The 17,468-nt window shown below is 50.3% G+C and overlaps 1 protein-coding gene across 1 annotated transcript in view; it reads left to right on the top strand.

Moving 5' to 3' along the window:
- The window catches only part of LOC144469176 (uncharacterized), a 34,674-nt gene extending 18,382 nt beyond the window's left edge, over positions 1-16,292 (top strand). The window contains exons 2-3 of the mRNA XM_078179145.1: positions 3,223-3,316; positions 13,250-16,292. Coding sequence (XP_078035271.1) covers positions 3,223-3,316; positions 13,250-13,872 — 717 coding nt within the window. The 3' untranslated portion in view covers positions 13,873-16,292. The remainder of the gene's footprint in view (positions 1-3,222; positions 3,317-13,249) is intronic.
- Positions 16,293-17,468: the final 1,176 nt, after the last annotated feature.

Below are 17,468 nucleotides of genomic sequence, written 5' to 3'. Positions count from 1 at the left end.
TACGAGGGCCGAATTGATTTTATTCATCGAAAATTTATGCCGGCTCGAAAGAGTAACGAGCGCGCGCCGCCGCCGCCGCGCACTGCCGCGAGATTAATGCGGCTGATTTGAATTCGTCGGCCGAATTAATTCATTGACAGTCTCACTTGGAAAAATACGATTCGCGGGCTGCTAGCGTCGCTTTAAAAAAAAAAGAGAAATACTTTTATTAATAGCCGTCCGGCGAAATGAAATCTTCCGCGTTAACGAAACCCATTCTGCCGTGAAGCCGAACAAATTGATACGCGAATAATACGAATTACTACACCACGTGGCCGCGAATGGTTACGCTTTTGCGAGCGCGATGAATTCTTCCCTCGGCATTTTATTCCGTAACGCATTTGCCAAATATTTCGACAGACCGTTTGTCAAAAGTTTCCTGGAACGCGTCGGAAAAACTCATTTCTCTTCGAAAGAACGAGGCACCTTCAAAAAAAATGGGGGAAACCGGCAACGAGCGCAGCTTAGAACGTCCATTGTTCCATGGTACGCGCGGTGCGTTTCAAAAATGTTTTAACAATTCGCGAAAGCTCTCCCGCGGGACAATTTGGAGCGTTTGGAAGGAATTTTTGGCGAGACAAAAGTGTCGGCAACAAAGACAGGAGAATATTCGCGATTTCTGTTTTCGCGGAGTCTTTTCCATATATTCGAAGCTGAAGAAGAAGGAAAATATAAAATAAAGCACGGTATGAAAGACTAGAGTCGTCTGATTCATTTAAAGTGGCTCATTAAGGCCTTTGGAAAGAGAGAGAATGGCAACAAAAGCCTCCGCTTTCGCGCAAGCTTCCCGGGCATATTTCAAGAAGCGGAACTATAAAAGCACGGAATAAAGTACGAAATAAAAGCAACGTTACTCCCTCTCGAAATCGTTCATTGAGGCGGCCCGAGAACGGGAAGAATGGTAACAAGCGGAGGAAGCCCGACGTCACGGAGACCTCCCCGTTTTAATTCCGAACCCCATTGCTTTCTACGGTGAAAGCAACGCTCTCTCACCCCCCGGTGATCTCTCACTCCCCTCTCTCTCTCTCTCTCTCTCTCGCCGCGCCGTGTTCACCGGGAAAATAAATCTCCGGGCTCTCTCGCCCGGCCGGGAATTTTTCGGGTCTTCGAGGAACCGTCGCGACGAGGGCTACCCTAAAACTAAGCCCGACGCGGGAAAGGTGACCCTGGAAAAATCGGTGGTAGCCGTCCTTCGAACACACAATGACGTCCGCGCCACTGTACAGTTCTACGGTGTTTATTGCCGGGTGTCTCTGGGTCACTGGGTGCCACGCATTTTCACGCGACCGCCACCGAACCACCCCGGCCCGGACGGTGTTGCAATAAATTTCCCGAATTTACGGGCCGCCAAGGTCAGCCATAAACCGGCCGCTCGGTAGCGAAACGGTCAAATTCACCCGGGCGAACGTTGTCCTCGAAAGTCTATGACTATTGCATGTCCACCGGGGGCCCCCTTTTCTACACACCCATAGAAAAAGATAGCACGCGCGTGCTATTTTCTGACCAATTTTGAACATTTGTTTTCATCGCAATATATTCGAGCAAAATGAATTCGAGTATGATTTTTCGAATGTGAAAGAGTTCTAGTAAAATAAAATAAAATGACAGAGCATGTCTACGAAGATCGAATAGCCATGCTTTGGGACATATAGCTCGAAGATCATGGTAGAATAATGAGAGAAGAATGGGACAGAATCGTGGTTACGGTGGATGGAAACGAGATCGGGGAGCTCTCTCGGTCTCCGCTCTTATTGTTAGTTCCCACGTTGTCGATCGCAAATTCTCGCTTTCTCGGGGCCAGATGCCGGCACTTTATAAAGATCCCGGACGACGTTGTAATGTCCACTCTTCGGGCCGATCCTGCGCCGCAGTTACCCGATCCTCGTTTTCCTTTTTTTTCTGTGGACGTCGACGACGACGCCGGAGAACGGTTTTCGGTGAGAAGTATACGGGTGGAGAGAGAGAGAGAAAAAGAGAAAAAGAGAGAAAGAGAGAGAGAGAGAGGGAGAAGGAATAGGTATAGCAGAGCAGTTTAATTCGCCGGTTAACGAACGGCAGGAATTAGCGTGAGCCGGTCGGGCGAGGAATTTTATGGAAAAATCGGGGGAAGGTATAATTAAACGGTTCGCCGGCCGCGCGGTACCGGGGCGGTATCGTGTAATTTCGTTACGAGTAACGCTTATTCCGGGAGAAAGTCGTAATGAGCGCGCACCGATTACAAAGTGCCACCTTAATGCGACCGCCAGGCCGGCCACCGGCCGCTTAATACTACCGCCTGCTTTTTGTACGTTTCAATTTTGGGAACGATCCCCAGGAACGGGCCCCAGGAAGCGCTGACAACCGCAAGGAATCTCGTTAACCCTTCTGACGGCTGCTCCTCTTTTTTCCTCTCCTTTTTTACCTCCCTCTCTCTCTCTCTCTCTCTCTCTCTCTCTCTTACTCTCTTCCCAGATCTCCTGTACGCACACACTGCAATTTCGAAGCGTCACGGCGCGGCGATCCTTTCTTTTGCATTCCCTGGACGATCGTTGCCGTGTCCTCCCGGTTTTATGACTATATTAAACGCTTCTCTCTTTGCTCTATCTTCTCGGAATTATTCCGCGGAAACCGTGGATCTCCCTCCCATCCGTGTACCCCATCCCCGGATGGATTGATTGTAGATCGCGTCGATGATTGAAATCGTTCGGAATGCTGCACTCGGACGCGTCCGACGCGGCGTCGGAAGCTGTCAGTTCTTTCGCGATGGATGGCGTGGCGTAATTAACTTTTAATTGCGATGTATTCTTAGCCCGGTGTCGGCATTCGGGGAAGAGCGAAGGTGCGCTCCGTGTTTTTTATTTTATAAATAATTGCCGCTCTCGTTGGAGTAACTTGTCTCGGGCCAAGTTAATGGACAGCTCGTTTCGCCGTGACGCCATTTTTCGGCTCCGTTAATCGAGTTAGCTGAACGGTGTTAGTTTTTTAATGAATTTGATCGGGCAATAATCGGGTCCGGTGTCTGCCGGTGGATTGCTGGAACTAGCTTTTAGCGACTTGTTTGTCCGGGGAGGATGACTCTAAAAAGAGATAGACCGATCTTCTCCGTTACGTCTCGGGGTCTATACGTCCCCCTGGAGCACATTTTAAATCCCATTCTTATTTGTCGAGCGTGATGGTTTTTAATAATTTATTCTTTTGTTACAGGACACCATGATGGATTGCGGGGGCGACGCGGGGGGCCTCGAGGACCTCGTTGACCTGGCCACCGACGTTGCGGATTCGTCTCCGACCATTCGAGGTAATTAAACCGAGCTTCCTGCGGAGCAGCGGCTTCCGCGAATCCCCGCTTCGCCTTGCTATTGTTTGGAACGAGGCGGGCACGATCGTTGGAACATTTTTCTTAATCAAGGACGAACGATGTCTGCGACAGACGGTGACTAATTTCTCGCGAGATCAACATTCCTACAAAGGATATCGTAGCAGCGATGCTGCGAAGTCTCGATCCCCCTTATAAACATCTTTATCGCGGAAACACTTCCCCAGAGCTTCGCGATAATTATCTCGCAACTACCCCATAGTTTCCCGGCGACGATTCCACACCGGCAATTGCCCCCGAATGTCGCAAGTTCCCCATTCTTTGCACGAGCGACCGCTATCTTCGAGCCGCTCGTAAACTCAGCCACGAGCTGCCGCACCCCCTCCCCCGGATCCCATTCCCCTCTAACTACTCTCTTGTCTCGCGGCCCCGTGCTGCTCCCCCCCCCCCCCTTCCAATGGTTCTACGCGTTTTATTTACCCGTTAATTAGATCGTCGACGGGGTCGGCATTAAGGGAGCATCCGGCGTGTAACTAGACCGAATAATCTTAAACAACGCGCGACGGCTCGCGGGAGTCGTCGAATAAACTGCGAATGGAATCGGCGCGAGTCTGATTCGTATTATTCCCGAGGGAATAATTATTTTCGCGTAATTATTTAGGCCCTTTGCCACCGTGTTTCGCAACGTTTCATCGAATCATCGAAACTATCGGCGATCAGTGAGTAGAGTTCGGTAATGGAAAATCGCCGGGCTGCGAGAGCAAAGGGGAAATAGTGTTTACGGATACCGAGTCGTTTCGAGGGGGCGCGGAGGGATTCCTGGCGGTAATCTTGATCGTGATCGGGCAACGAGGGTAATCGAGGCTTTACGAGATTATGCGGCGACTGCAGAGTCGGCCCGCTGGTTCAATGGTCGGAGAGCGGTTCCACGAGTGTCTGGGACGATTAATTAGAATTAGGGTGTCTCTCGATCGTACGCGAGCCGCGATTTGTCGCGCCGCGACGAATCCGTGCTCGTCGCGCGAATGTTAACCCCCTCGACGAGCTAGTAGGATAGAAAAATTAATCGTGGACAATTTTTCATGACGCATATTTCCTTGTGATTTTCCCGTCCAAGATTGGACGGAGAAGAATTAATTCGGTGTATTAATCGAGTTAATTTTGATTCGATAAATTAATTAGAAATATTATTCGACTCTATCCGAATGACGGCTAACTGTGATTGGGGAGCAACGTTCTCGGATGAGACGGGACGTAGGAAATAGTTGGACATTTTACGGGGTTGCCGTGGAGAAACAGCTTCCGTGTTCCATGCGCGGAGTCAATGCTCCTCGATTCGCCGTCGAGGGGAGGAGAAACCGCGTGAAAGGGGGATGGGCCGTGCGGGGAGAAAAAAATATCGTAAAGAGAGAAGGAGAAATAACGGTGGAAAGAGAGGAAGAAAACGAAGCAATTTCTCGGGGCGGGACGATCCCGGGCGCGAGTGTGTCTCGGCTGTCAGGCGAGATCGTTCGGGATCCATGTAATTACGTCCTTCGGGATCGGCCGATGACTTCACGACAAAGTATACCCTCTCGGTTTTACCACTTTATAATCAACGAGCTCGCATTCTCCCTCCCTCCCTCCCTCCCTCCCTCCCCCGTCCCGTGGTCCCACGGTGTCCGTTCGAACGCGTACCGTAATCGCTCCTAATTACCCGGTCCTCCTGTCTCTCTTTCTCTGTTTCGCTTAACGCCGAAGAGTTCCCACCCCGGGCAACGCGCAAACTTTCGGTCACGCGAGCCCGCATGATCCACGGGTGTACCGCGCGGGGCACCATAGAATTCAGCCTCCCCTCAGGACTTCACGGGAACCACCGTGAAACGCGTGCGTGACCGCACGCACCCTGTATCGCGGTTCCCTCGAATTCTTTTTATTTTATAGGATTTTTATGTTCCTCGCCTCCAGTCGCTTTTAATTGGTTGCTCGGGGATCGATTCCGTCGCGGTCGGTCATTATCCTCGACCACCGTGATGACCGACGATTGTCTTGAATGTCTTTTTTTATACCCGGCAAGATTCTGGCCCTCGATGCGCGTTCATTAGCGAACTCGAAGTTAGAAAGCTAGAATCGAAGAAATATTAGTCGAGCTCTTTTCTATTAACCCTTTGCATAAAAGGAGTCGTATTGCGAGGGGTTAGGAACATTTCGATTCTTTTAACAAATCGTTTGACGAATAAACTTCCGATCTTCGTACGATTTGAAAGGCGCGACTTCTTTCATTCTGAGAATTTTATTACAAAATATCTTACGTCAATCCGTACAATGACGTAGGAAATACGCGGCATCGTCGCTCGTCAAGGGGTTGAAGGTAGAATCGGGATTTACGGAGACGCGGAAAATGGATTCTTCGTGTCCCGATACGACGACTGAAGGAGCAGTGGGTGGTTGGTTTCCCGTAAGAGGATCGGGATGAATTCTTTATAGGATTGCTTAGGGGTTTTTATGAGACCTCCTTTAGCCGAGGTTGTTACCACGACGGAGAGTTGAAGAATTGATGTCATCTAACCGGTCTGTACCTCTCTCAAAGTAGCATCGCGGCGAACGCTGAATCTCGGTGGAAAATCCGAGCGTGGAAAATTCCGGATGGGGAGATGCTTGAATTCTTTAAAACTTCTTTGGAACTCGGCCGTACTCTTCGTGGAACATTATATTAGCGAAACTCGAACAGAGTCGCGCGAGTACGGTACTCTTTTACCATTCGCCGAAAGAAACCTTCGAAAACGCTTCCTCTATAAACCATAAAGCTGAGAGGGGGTGGTTTCCGGAGGACGATCGAGGAAATTACAGGGAAGCTACAGGATCGTCAAAAATAGATCCAAGGAGAGAGAGGGAGAGAGAGCGAGAGTTCACGGCGGCGAACAGCATTGATATTTCAGTAACGTCGGTCGGCAACGAGAGGGAGGGAGAGGGAGAGAGAGAGAGAGTCCCGGCACCGCGAGGAAATATCCTCGTAAAATGTTATTCCCCGGCATCCATAAGGAGAGCTGACGCGGAAGCTTCTTACGCGTCTCGCAAGAGCGTCTGCGAGGATCGATCGCGAGATTACATAAAAGTCGGGTACGGAATAAATCCTGCGGGAACATCTTCCGCGAGAATCGGCGAATCGATCGCGAGTATCTCTCGGCCGTGGTGGGGGATGTTTGGCCCGGAAAGAGATTTATAGATCGTAAATCGGCGTCGGTCGTGTCCCCCTTTCCCTTGGCCGTCGTCGTCGTCGTCGTCGTCGTCGCCGCGCGTCGTTCCGGGCGCTGCGTCGCGCGATATTCCTCGGAAGATTGAAACTGGGAATTGTTAGAGACTGCGGCAATTACCATATAAAATTCATATTTCAAAAAAAAGCGGAGGGCAGGGGAGAGGGAGAGGAGAGGCCGGGCTTCCGGACCGGCCGAAAGCGGAAAGTTATTTTCCCCGGGCGCGTGATTAATGGTAACGACCCACAAAACTTTAATGAATCCCACGGACCTTCGGGAGAGCCCGGAGCCTCGTTATCGGCTGTCTCGGCTCGATTCCGTTCGCGATCGCTGCCTTAACGAGCCGGTGATCGAGTTTCGGTCTTTATTTATTAGCCCGTTAATCGACGGTCCTCCGCGCGGTTCCTTAATTATGTTTACACACCGAAAAAACTTTGTAGCGGGGGGGACTCGCGTGCCGAATCGATGTCGTTATCTCGCGATTCATCTTTAATTCCGCTTTTTATCGCGCCGTCCCGAGGAGAGAGAGAGAGAGAGAGAGAGCTGTTTCTGATTCGATCGCTGTTTTAACACGGGTCGGCGAAACGGAGTGCTGTGTTCCTCTCTCTCACGCGCGCGCGCGCGCGCTGCCAACCGGATGGGGAGTCCAGAGAATCCGAGGAGAGTTTAACTTCGTTCCCGACAGCGCCAACTTAATAGAACTTCGGAGGAGGAGGGGAGGGGGGGGGGGGGAGAAACTTTCCGGCTAATTCGCCCTTTATCGAAGCAAGAAACTGAAATGAAACTTCTGCCGCCGATGGAGCTGCTCTTCATCTTTCATTCCGGGGACGTTCGCTCCATCCACGCGTCTCGCGAATTGCATTAGCCTCCGCGGAAGGGGCGGCTGACGCGCGGGGAATCTACCGGTGACAAGATGGCCCGCGGAACTTGTCTGTGTTCGCGATGCCCCCTCGATGCTTCTTACTTTTCTGTCAACCTATCCGACAGGTTGTAAATGGCGCGAATAATTTCCAATTGATATTGATAATCAAATCGATAAATAATTATTATTTTTCTTCAATTTTTCCCATTGTATGATAACATGTCTTCGGTTAATGTTTTGAAGACGCCATAGTTTGCGAGGTTATTCTAATACGAACAACTGTCCATACCTCGATAAAAAGTTCTGTCGTCTTAATGTGAAAAAATGTTCCTCCAAGCTGTTCTTACGATCGTAAAATTCCTAATCATTGGGAGCGTAACGACAATGGCACGGCAAGGGGTTAATCAGATTGAAAAAGCTCATGGTCGACGCGAGGACAGTGTACTCGCCGTTGATCGTGCATGGGAAATTGGGTCGATGCTATTTAGAGAAGCGATCGTCGCGATTCCCAGGAGACTCGGAACGAGAGAGAGAGAGAGAGAGGGAGAGAGAGAAGGGCTGGGGTGATGAAAAAAGGGCGACACCCTTCCTGATGAAAAGAAACGTTTCCTGGGATTTCTGCGCATCCCACGAAGGGCATGCGAACACCGGAGGCGAGAAGGGGATCCGGAGGATGAGACGATGTTCCCCGTGAAAGCGACCAAATTTCCCATATTCCACGGGAAACTCGATTATCCGTGTTTCCGGGGACAAAGGAACCGCGAGCAAACCTTTCTCGCGTATGCTCGTCGCTTTCGCGATTTCGTTGCTACTTAAGCAGCGGTTGCACGACGTTTAGGGACAACTTGGCAGTCCCCGTGAGTTCTGTATAAATAAGTTTTATGACGAAGTGCGCCGGCCAGAAGGTGCTAGCGGCGGCGGCGATTCGCCGTGATGCCTGTCGAACAGAAATAGATCGAGCGACCGTGATCTCACCCCGTGCTCGTAAACTCTTCTAAATGGAAATCGTTCATCCTGTTGCTGGACCGCCGCAAGTGCTATTGTTCGTGCCAGCATTGTTAGGCGAATCGAAACTGCAACTAAAATTCCGTAGGAATTCTCGTAGATCGTCAAATGAATTGCTCTACTTCCTCCGATTTTATCAAACAAACGGACATCGCGTTCTGGCCATCATTTTTTTGTCCGTGACGCGCTCCTAACCCTTTAAGGAAGCACGATTAATAGCCCCAGATTTTAGAACACCCGTGGAATATTGCGAGTGAGTTACTTGTGGTCTGCTCTTAATTAATCGCTGGCAGAGTGTCGCGGATGTTAACGAACGGGGAACGAGTGTTCCGCGGCGCTAAAGAAAAAGAAAGGGGGATGCCGGGGAAAGAGAAACGACGGAATCGGAAAGAAGCATGGCGGTGGATAAAGAACGTTGCGCGAGACAGGTGTAATGCGCTGGAGCAAGATAAGTGCGCGGAGAAACAAATGTAGGAAGAAACGTCGAGTTCATTGGGAGATGTTGCCAGCGAATTTAATTGGGAACACCGTTCGAGATTGCTGCAGTTAAATGGCGGAGGGAATTACTTCGGCGCTGAGAAATGAGATCCTCGCGCAACGAGACAACCTCTCTCTCTCTCTCTTATCGGTCTAGCACCGAGAGAAATAGAAAAATATTAATACCGTATGGTGTTCGCAAAATCAATTGTTTCCAATTCTGAGAATATAACTCTCTTGATATCGCTGGTCAAATGATCGAGACAATGTTTCGAGTCGATCGCCGTTCTAATTGTCGCAAGGGGATGCTCGAGGGTTCAAGGTGTGTACTGAGAGATCGTTTCCGGACGGTGGCCGTGGGACACCCTTCAAGCCCTTTAAATCGTTGACTAACCTAACCCAATCCGGGCCTCGGCCCGTCGTCGGAGAGCCCATAGAAAAGAAGACATTTAAATCTGGGTATCCCTGTGGGAACGTCCGGCGTCCACGTCCTGGGGGGTTGTCCTCCCGGGGGGGAAGAAAAACAATGAACTCGTTTCGGACTGGTCTCTCTCTCTCTCTCTCTCTCTCTCTCTCTCTCTCTCTCTCTTCTGGTGTCGACGGACGACGGGATAAAGAAAAAAAAGGGGCGCCTAATGTATAAAGCCTCTGAAAAAATGGCCTATCGTGAAAAAGTCGTCTGCTTCGCGAGGGGGAATATGGTCCCGTGGTATTCGACCGTTTCCTGGTGGTTTCTCGCCGACGGAGAGATCGCAATCGGGACTCGTTTGCCCCTTTGATAGTGAAATTAGGCGAGAGCCCCCTCTGCTATGATATTCGAGACGCGCGAGAGAACAATTCCGACCTGCTCCGACCGGGTCTCGTCAATGCTTCGACAGTTTAATCTCGATTTAAAAATGAGACAAGGGTTCTATATCTGTATTTTGCTAAATTCTACTCTAGTGAATTCTTGAAATTGCAACAAGCAAAGCAAAGCATTCGTGGTCCAATACCTTCGGAAATATTGGAAGACGTTCTAGTTTGTATGAAATAACATTTTGTACATTTTACCAAATTTGTAATTCCGTAGATGGCGGGTTGCTCGCGTTCGCTATACCGAGCGACCGATTTCCTTTTTCCGGCCAGAAATATTGGAAAGACATTTCGGGCTCGGCCGTGCCATTTGTTCGCGGCGTTTTCCAGAGAGAAGAATACCGAGCGGTATTCGAATCGCTACAAACGCCATTCGCCATTTCCGCGACCAAATGGAAGATTTAACTTCACCGAAGACACCTTCCCACCGTCCTGCCATTTATCAAACGCGGTATCCTTCATCGGCCAGGTAAATACTATATACATCCACGCAAACAGCATTTCCATAAGCGGACGCAAATTCTGTTTCCCAAACTACTATCCAAGCCCAACCAGCGGCGCGTCGTTACATAATTCATAACAAGAGCAGTCTCTTCCACGTTCAATCTCCCCTAGCGCCGCGCAGCTCCCCTCTCCGACCAAAAAATAATGGCTCCGAGCTTGCTGAAACTTCGCCGAAGAATCCCACCCTCTGTTTCCACCAACGGGTCTAGTCAATTTTGGGGGCCAACTCCCGTCCCGTGGCCCGCTGCTTTCCTCCGTTCCAATAACTGTCGAGACGAAGCACGAAAGACCTGACGTACCTTCAATTGATGGGACTTCTTGGTTTTCGCTTCCACGAAGTTCGGTTACGGCTTCCATGAACCGGCAAATTAAGCCCGTCCTCTTCCCCCCCTACCCCCGATTAAATCTTCATTCAATTAAGTCCGCGTACCGTCGCGTCCATCCGTCTTCGATGCATAACCAACAGGGTTTTGATTAATCGACCTTCCGGTCGCTCGGATATTGATGCGCTTCCGATGACCATTTGTTAATTCATTGATTAAGTCGTTATTGGGCCGGAGAGCGCGCGCCGTCCTCGTCTTCTTCTTCTTCTTCTTCTTCTTCTTTTTGTTCTTCTCCGGGGATGGTAAATCATGGGCCGATCGAACTGTTCCTTCTCGGAGGATATCCATCATGTTCCCACGAACAGGTACGCGAGCAAGGTAGCCCGGCTTCTCGGCGACCCTTGAGCACTCTCCCAGCCCCGAGAAGACTTAATTTCCTGGAGTCAGCAGCCCCTTTCGATCTCCGCAAGTCGCAACAAATTTCCTACGATGTTCCCATCGATTCCTGAAATATTACCCCATAAAGAATCACTTAATTGAACGTCCCTGATATTATCTACGACGTTCCCAGGTAAACTTCGGCAACTCTCTCCCTCTCTCTCTCTCACCCGCCGTGTCCCAGTTCTCACAGTTTCAGGGATGTTCGACGTCCACGAGTTTCGACCTACGGGTCCAGCGAACTTTCCTCGAACGGCCGAGGAAACATACCGTGAATCGTTAGCTTCCATTCAGGAAAGTTAATGATTTTACCTTATTCCCAGTTTTCACACGCTCCAAGTTCGGGCGGCTTGCAGTTTCGGAGAAAGTCGCTTTTCGCGCGTGGAAAAATTATGTCTGCGTTCTTCGAAGATTGTAAAACATATCTGGAAAATTTTCAATGGATTCATCTAATGGTCTGCATTGCAAAAATTTTCAAAGATGTTGTTTCTTATCGGTTGTAGATTTTTACGTCATTTTTAATATTTGAATGACTGTGGCTTCGAATAAAATCGCAGTTTTCGTATTAAAATATTATGTTGCTATTCCTTAAAGATTTCTGAATACAACCCTAAAATTGCAGATCGATACTGCCACTGCTTTTTTCTATAAAAATTCCCACAGCGTCCTATAGCTAAGAATATCTCTCTTAAAACTTTTCTCGATGTTCGAACCCCTATAATTTCATACGAAATCTCTATATTTGTATAGAAAAATTCAGGTTACATCTTAGAAGGCCTGTCAGAAGACCCCCAGAATTTGGAATCGATAGGTGGACGGGTATCGCGGGAAAAAATTCCCAAAGGTATTGGTTGCAGCCCCTCGGCTGGACGTGGACCATCGGTCCACAAAGTGTCGTTTAATTGAACACCCCCTGCGTCGGCATAATCCTCGCGGTTCCCATGAACAGGTAAGCTACTGGCCGTACCTGCCGCGCGACCCCTTCGTCCACGGTTCTCACAGGGGAGTGAAGCGTGCGTATCCACCGGCAGACGGCCGCCGAGCGCGAGAGAGCGAAAGAGAGAGAGGGAGAGAGAGAGAGAGGCTCGTGCGAAATTCGATGATTCGCAGGACGGATGATGGGGTGGGTAGCGACAGGTAGTTCCCATGGGAGGCTGCCGGCCAGGGATTCCCACAGGAGCGAGCGCGAAACCGGGCCACCGAGTCGAAACTGAATTCCGGTCCCGGCTGCTCTCGTCGCGGCCATTCTTTTTTTTCATCGTCGCTTTATCGCGAACACAGAGAAATCGGGTTCGTCTCACCTTTTCACGCGATCTGGTTCTTTCTGTCGCCATTCTACGCCGCGTGTCTCTCGCCGTTCCCCGACAGCGGGATACTCGTCACGGTGCCCTCCGCAATATGTACATACTCCTCTCTGGACGACACTCGTCCGGCAGAAATTCATGACGCGATCCTGCACCGTCGCTCTCTCGCAAAACTCGACTGGTTCTCGCTGCGAATCGTATCTGGAACGAGCCACGCTCACGTCGGAGATTAATGGCGACCCTTGCGACACCGTGACGCGATTTACGGCGTTTTATTTAACAAATTATGTCCCCGTCGCCGGGGTTGTCGGACTTCGGACTTCGGACTTCGAGGCGGACTCGAACCACCGATGGCACCGACCACGCGATTTACGATAGCCTCGGTATTATCACTTTTCGAATAACAGCGCTCGCGCATCGCTCAAGGTAGCACGATCAGGAATGCAGTCTCCGCCAAGCGCGCTTCGTTAAGATCCCGTGAAATTATTGAACCCGACAGGCAGGTGCAACGAGCATCGCCCGTTTAAACCATTCAAAGGTGCGTCGTTCTTAAATTTCTTCCGCGGCTCGTTCCCTCTTTCGCTCTTTCGCTCTTTCCCTCTTTCGCTCGCCGAGCCACTTTCCGCAACATTTCCCATAGTTTTTGCCGAGCAAAACGCCAAGCCCGAAAACATCCTCGAGTCACACCCGACAAAGGCGTCCGCCGACCTGATTATCCGGCGAACAAGACAGTCGATCGATCCCGGCGATAACCGATCGACACGGAATCCATTTCATCCATTAAACTGTCTCGAAGAAAACGAACGAAGGGGTGGGAGGGAGGTAGAGAGAGAGAGAGAGATAGGGATCCCCCGATCGCAATTAAGCTCGCTTACCGTTATCGGACGCAATCGGCATACACAAATTGGTCTGCGCAGATGCGGCGGAGAGGTTGCTGACGTTGTTGGGCGTGGACGAGGAGTACGAGGACCTGTTGTCTTCCTCGGAGGACGAGGGAGTGGAGCTGGACGAGCTGGAGGATGACGAGGAGGAGCTGGAGAACACGAGGCTGCTGCACCAGCTGGCGGCGTCTTTGGCAGCGGAGTTGAAGCAGTCCCATCATCAGAAGCAGAACTCTTCGGCGAGGCTGTCGGCGAGGAGTCCTCGCGACAGGGACCGGATGGACCTCGAGTCCAGCTATCTGGAGCACGACTGCCTGGAGGAGGATCGGGACGAGCGGGATGCCGAGGAGACGGCCTACCACGAAGAGATACCGGAGAAGTGGCAGCGCTCCTCGAGTTCCCGGGGCAAGCAGGGGCTGCTCAGGGAGTCGATGGAGTGTCTGGACCGTCGCCTGAGGATGGAGGACGATCTGGAGGACTCCAGGAGCCAGGAACAGGTCCCGGCGTCCTGGGGTGCCGGCTGGGACGCCTGCGCCTCCGAAGCTCTCAGATACCTCGTCGAGGACGAAGGCCTGCCGCCCCATCATCCCACGGTCCTCGCCATGAAGGACCATCTGGAGATGCAGAGGGGACGCGCTTTCGCTCAGTACACCGCGTAAACACCGTCGATCTACGATCCCATCGCTATTTTTTTCACCAGTCCGCCTGGCCCCGTAGATCGGCCCGAACCGCTTCTAGACGGAGGATAGCTGTACCAAGAGTCCCTGCTGGCTAGCCTGATTCTTGGCTGCCCTGTGCCACCTGCCGCGGTATTTTCCGAGAGAGTGCGAACTTGGGACTTTTCTGTTTCGATGACTGCGTTCCGCGTTCTGCCAACGCGGCAGATCGTTGTCGTTGTCGTTTGTCATAGATCTACGAAATCTGCAGTCGGTTCTCTTGATTCTTAAACCTTCGTTGTCTTTTCTAACAGAAGCGTAGCTTTAGCGTGAACTTTCCTCTCGACAATTATTGCCAGCTCCATTGTTCCTTACAGAAGCACCTGCCGAGTCTCTGGAACAACTTCGCTTCTGTTCTCGTCGCATTTTTCTATGATTTCTGTGCCTACGGATCAATTCTGCGAGAAAAGATGGCGATGCAAAGGTAGCAGGTTTCGCTGTTCAAGCAAATCGTTTCGTACTAGATCCGACGAATGTTAAAGGCTCCCCGGGATCCCGCGATTCCACGGGATCCGAGCACTAAATGGCGGACGAGCCCGGTTTCCAATTGCGGATCAGGCTCGGACGATTTCCGTTCGTCCACCGAATCAACCTCCTTCCATCGTTTTGTTTCCCCTCCGACAAAGCGAAGCCGCCTTTTCATTGTTCTCCTCCCCATAGCCGCGCGATGCGTTTCTTTTTTCTTCTCGTCCTCCCTTCGTTCTCTTCTCTCTCTCTATCCCGTTTCGTTTCGTTTCGTTTCTTTCAACGTTCCCACTTTTATGTATCGTCGTCGTTAACGCTATCAATAATCGTCGTTGCTACACAATTAGCATTTATCGTTCTTTTTAATTATCCATTATTTATTTTTACAATTATCGCGATAGGATTAAGGGATCCCCCGGATCGATTTCTCGCGTCTCGCGTCTCGCACTCGCTCTCGATCATCCATCCATTGGTCGTTTTCGGGGAACGCGCGAACAGCCGATGGAAAACGATGGAAACGCGCGGACGGTTCATACGCTGGATCGATATGAACGTGGGGGGATGGGCTCTCCTATTCCGGCTAAATTAATTCCACACGAGGGCTGTAGATCCTGCGAAAGTACGCGTATCTCTGGCATATTTCGGAAACGATCCGGAACGTCTCGAACGTGTATATTCTTTTTAATCGGTCTCCGTGGATACCCACTGTATTCTTTCTCCCGGCGTTCGGAGACTTTCTAAAATCTTCAACTCCCATCCCCTATGTAGCAAGATTTTCAACGGCGTTTCGATCCTTTCAGTTGCATTCTTATTATTCGGTAAGCCAGAGAAAGAAAGAGAGAGAATTAGTTTCAGAAGAAGGTGTCCACCGTTTCGAGGATAGCGATTGAAACGCTGGCACGCTGAAAGCAGGATTAAAGACACCCCTAGGAGAAATTCGTAGACTATTTTATCATAAGTGCGCGGAAGCTCGGCGCCGGTGGAAAATTATGCATTTAATTGCTGGGACCTCGCGCCGCGTTATGCTTGCGCCGAAATTACATTTTCCACCCCTCTACCCTAATCTTGATACCGAGCATTAAGTCGTAAACAAAATCCATGAACCCTTATATGGAACCTCAAAAGAGTTGATCTGTTATCCTCGATTCATCGGTATCGTGTATAATAAAATTTTGTTAAATAACTTATATAGTCTTATAAAAAAATGTCTGAGCGAAAATATCGAAAATAATTTCGCCGGTGTTTGTTTTCAAAATTGTCGGTCCAAAAGGTGGAATATTTAATAAAAATGAGAAATGGATCGCATAACGCGGCGCAGGGTTCGATGATCGACCGACCGGCGAATAGTATACGAAAAAATGTCGGATCCAGTGTCGCCGGAGCGAACGACGGAAAAAGAACCGTTTCAGCAATCGACGGCGCGCGACGATGGTTGATCGGCTAATTAGGCGCGCGGAGCTAATCGAATCCGGTAGATCTAGATAAGGAAAAAATCGTTTCTGGTGTATACGAGCGGTGTTCGGACGTCGACATTGGATCGATCGAGGAAATCTGGCGGGAGGATAGATCGCCGCGAGTGGTTCTTTGGGATCGACGAACGACCTCGATCGCGAATCACTCGCCGCCCAATCGAACCGAAAAACGTATCATTCTCTTTTTTGTGTGTGTTCCGGCAATGAGAATCGATCCCGCGATCGAAGGCGTTCGCGGTCCAATCAATCGGGATTCCTCGCGGGAATCGTTTCTAAACCGATCGACGAACGTCGCGCGGGATCGTCTCGATCGGATCCTCGTCCCTTGTACATATGTATGATATATCGTTTTAACTTATACACGACTATTGTTACTTTTACAATAAATCATTGTAGATAACATTGACCAGCAAATAAACGAGCGATAAGTTAATTTAATTCTTGGCTTGATCGATTCGACCCCCCCCCCCCCCCCTCCCCCCACAATCCGGACATTCCTCTTTCCGTATTCGTTTCGTCGACGGACCATTCTGTTCGGCACTTTAAATGATTAAAGCTGTTTGTTTCGACTTGCGTTTGCGAGACGAACGATCGATCCGGTGTATCGAGGCTCGGCCGTGCTCGTTGGTCCATTTTTCAGGTGATCTCTGGACTTCTGCCAGCTTCCATAGACGGATGGACGGAGCTCTCAGGATGATCAAAAATCAGGACCGAGGATGGAGGATCGAGGCGTTCGGAGTTACAGTTGTTCTTCGATTTTAGGTAAGAATTCTTTCTTTAATTAAATGATTACATGATATATTAAATACTGAACTAGATTGTGCGTCAAAGGCTCGTTTAACCGAAGAACTAACCTAATTATATCAACCCTTTGCGCAAATAAAGACTTTCATAACTAAATTACCATTTTTCTTAATAATCAATTTGATATTTGAAGGATTGGTAGAACGAGCACATTGCCAATAATCGAACCTTCCATTAGGAAAATACCTCGAAAATACCCTGAATCCTAAATCCTCGAGTTCCCCCATAGAAAATCTTTCCGAGATCGATCGTTTCAGCCACACACACACGATTCCAAGGATCCGAGAAACAACGCGCGAGCTTATGGCCGCCGCAGGGATCGTTTTCCCCGTTATTCAGGACAGGCTCAGCTGCGCGCAGGTTGACCTACGCGTCCCCTAGGCGTCTCCTACGCGCGGAGATCTATCGGGATCGAGGGGTTCTGGCATAGAGAAAAGGCGACCGATGCCGTGGGCCCTATCCGGGGCACGCGACCAGCTTCGAAGGGATCCCATGGGCAGCTTTATCGTGGCGGCGCGCGGCGGTTCGCCTCGGGGATCTCTACGCCAATGGGGCATCTGGTGTCGGCTCGTAGCACATGCCATGCATCTGCTCCGTCGAGGTACTTTTGTTGTCTTCGACGTTCGTCCGGCGAAAATAAGTCGAGGCTGCTGTTACCAAGGGAATCTACGCGCTTTCGTTAGCCGCCGCCACGCTGGATCGTCGACCGTCGACGATCTATCCCGGTCCTACGGTCCTACGGTCCTACGGTCCTACAATGTGGCACAAGTAATTGCCGATCACTTTGTCGTAGGCCGC

This window comes from Augochlora pura, chromosome 4, assembly GCF_028453695.1.
Source record: "Augochlora pura isolate Apur16 chromosome 4, APUR_v2.2.1, whole genome shotgun sequence".
Taxonomy (NCBI): domain Eukaryota; kingdom Metazoa; phylum Arthropoda; class Insecta; order Hymenoptera; family Halictidae; genus Augochlora; species Augochlora pura.
The sequence above is the reverse complement of the archived record's forward strand: the minus strand, read 5'-3'. Positions and strand labels throughout refer to the sequence as shown.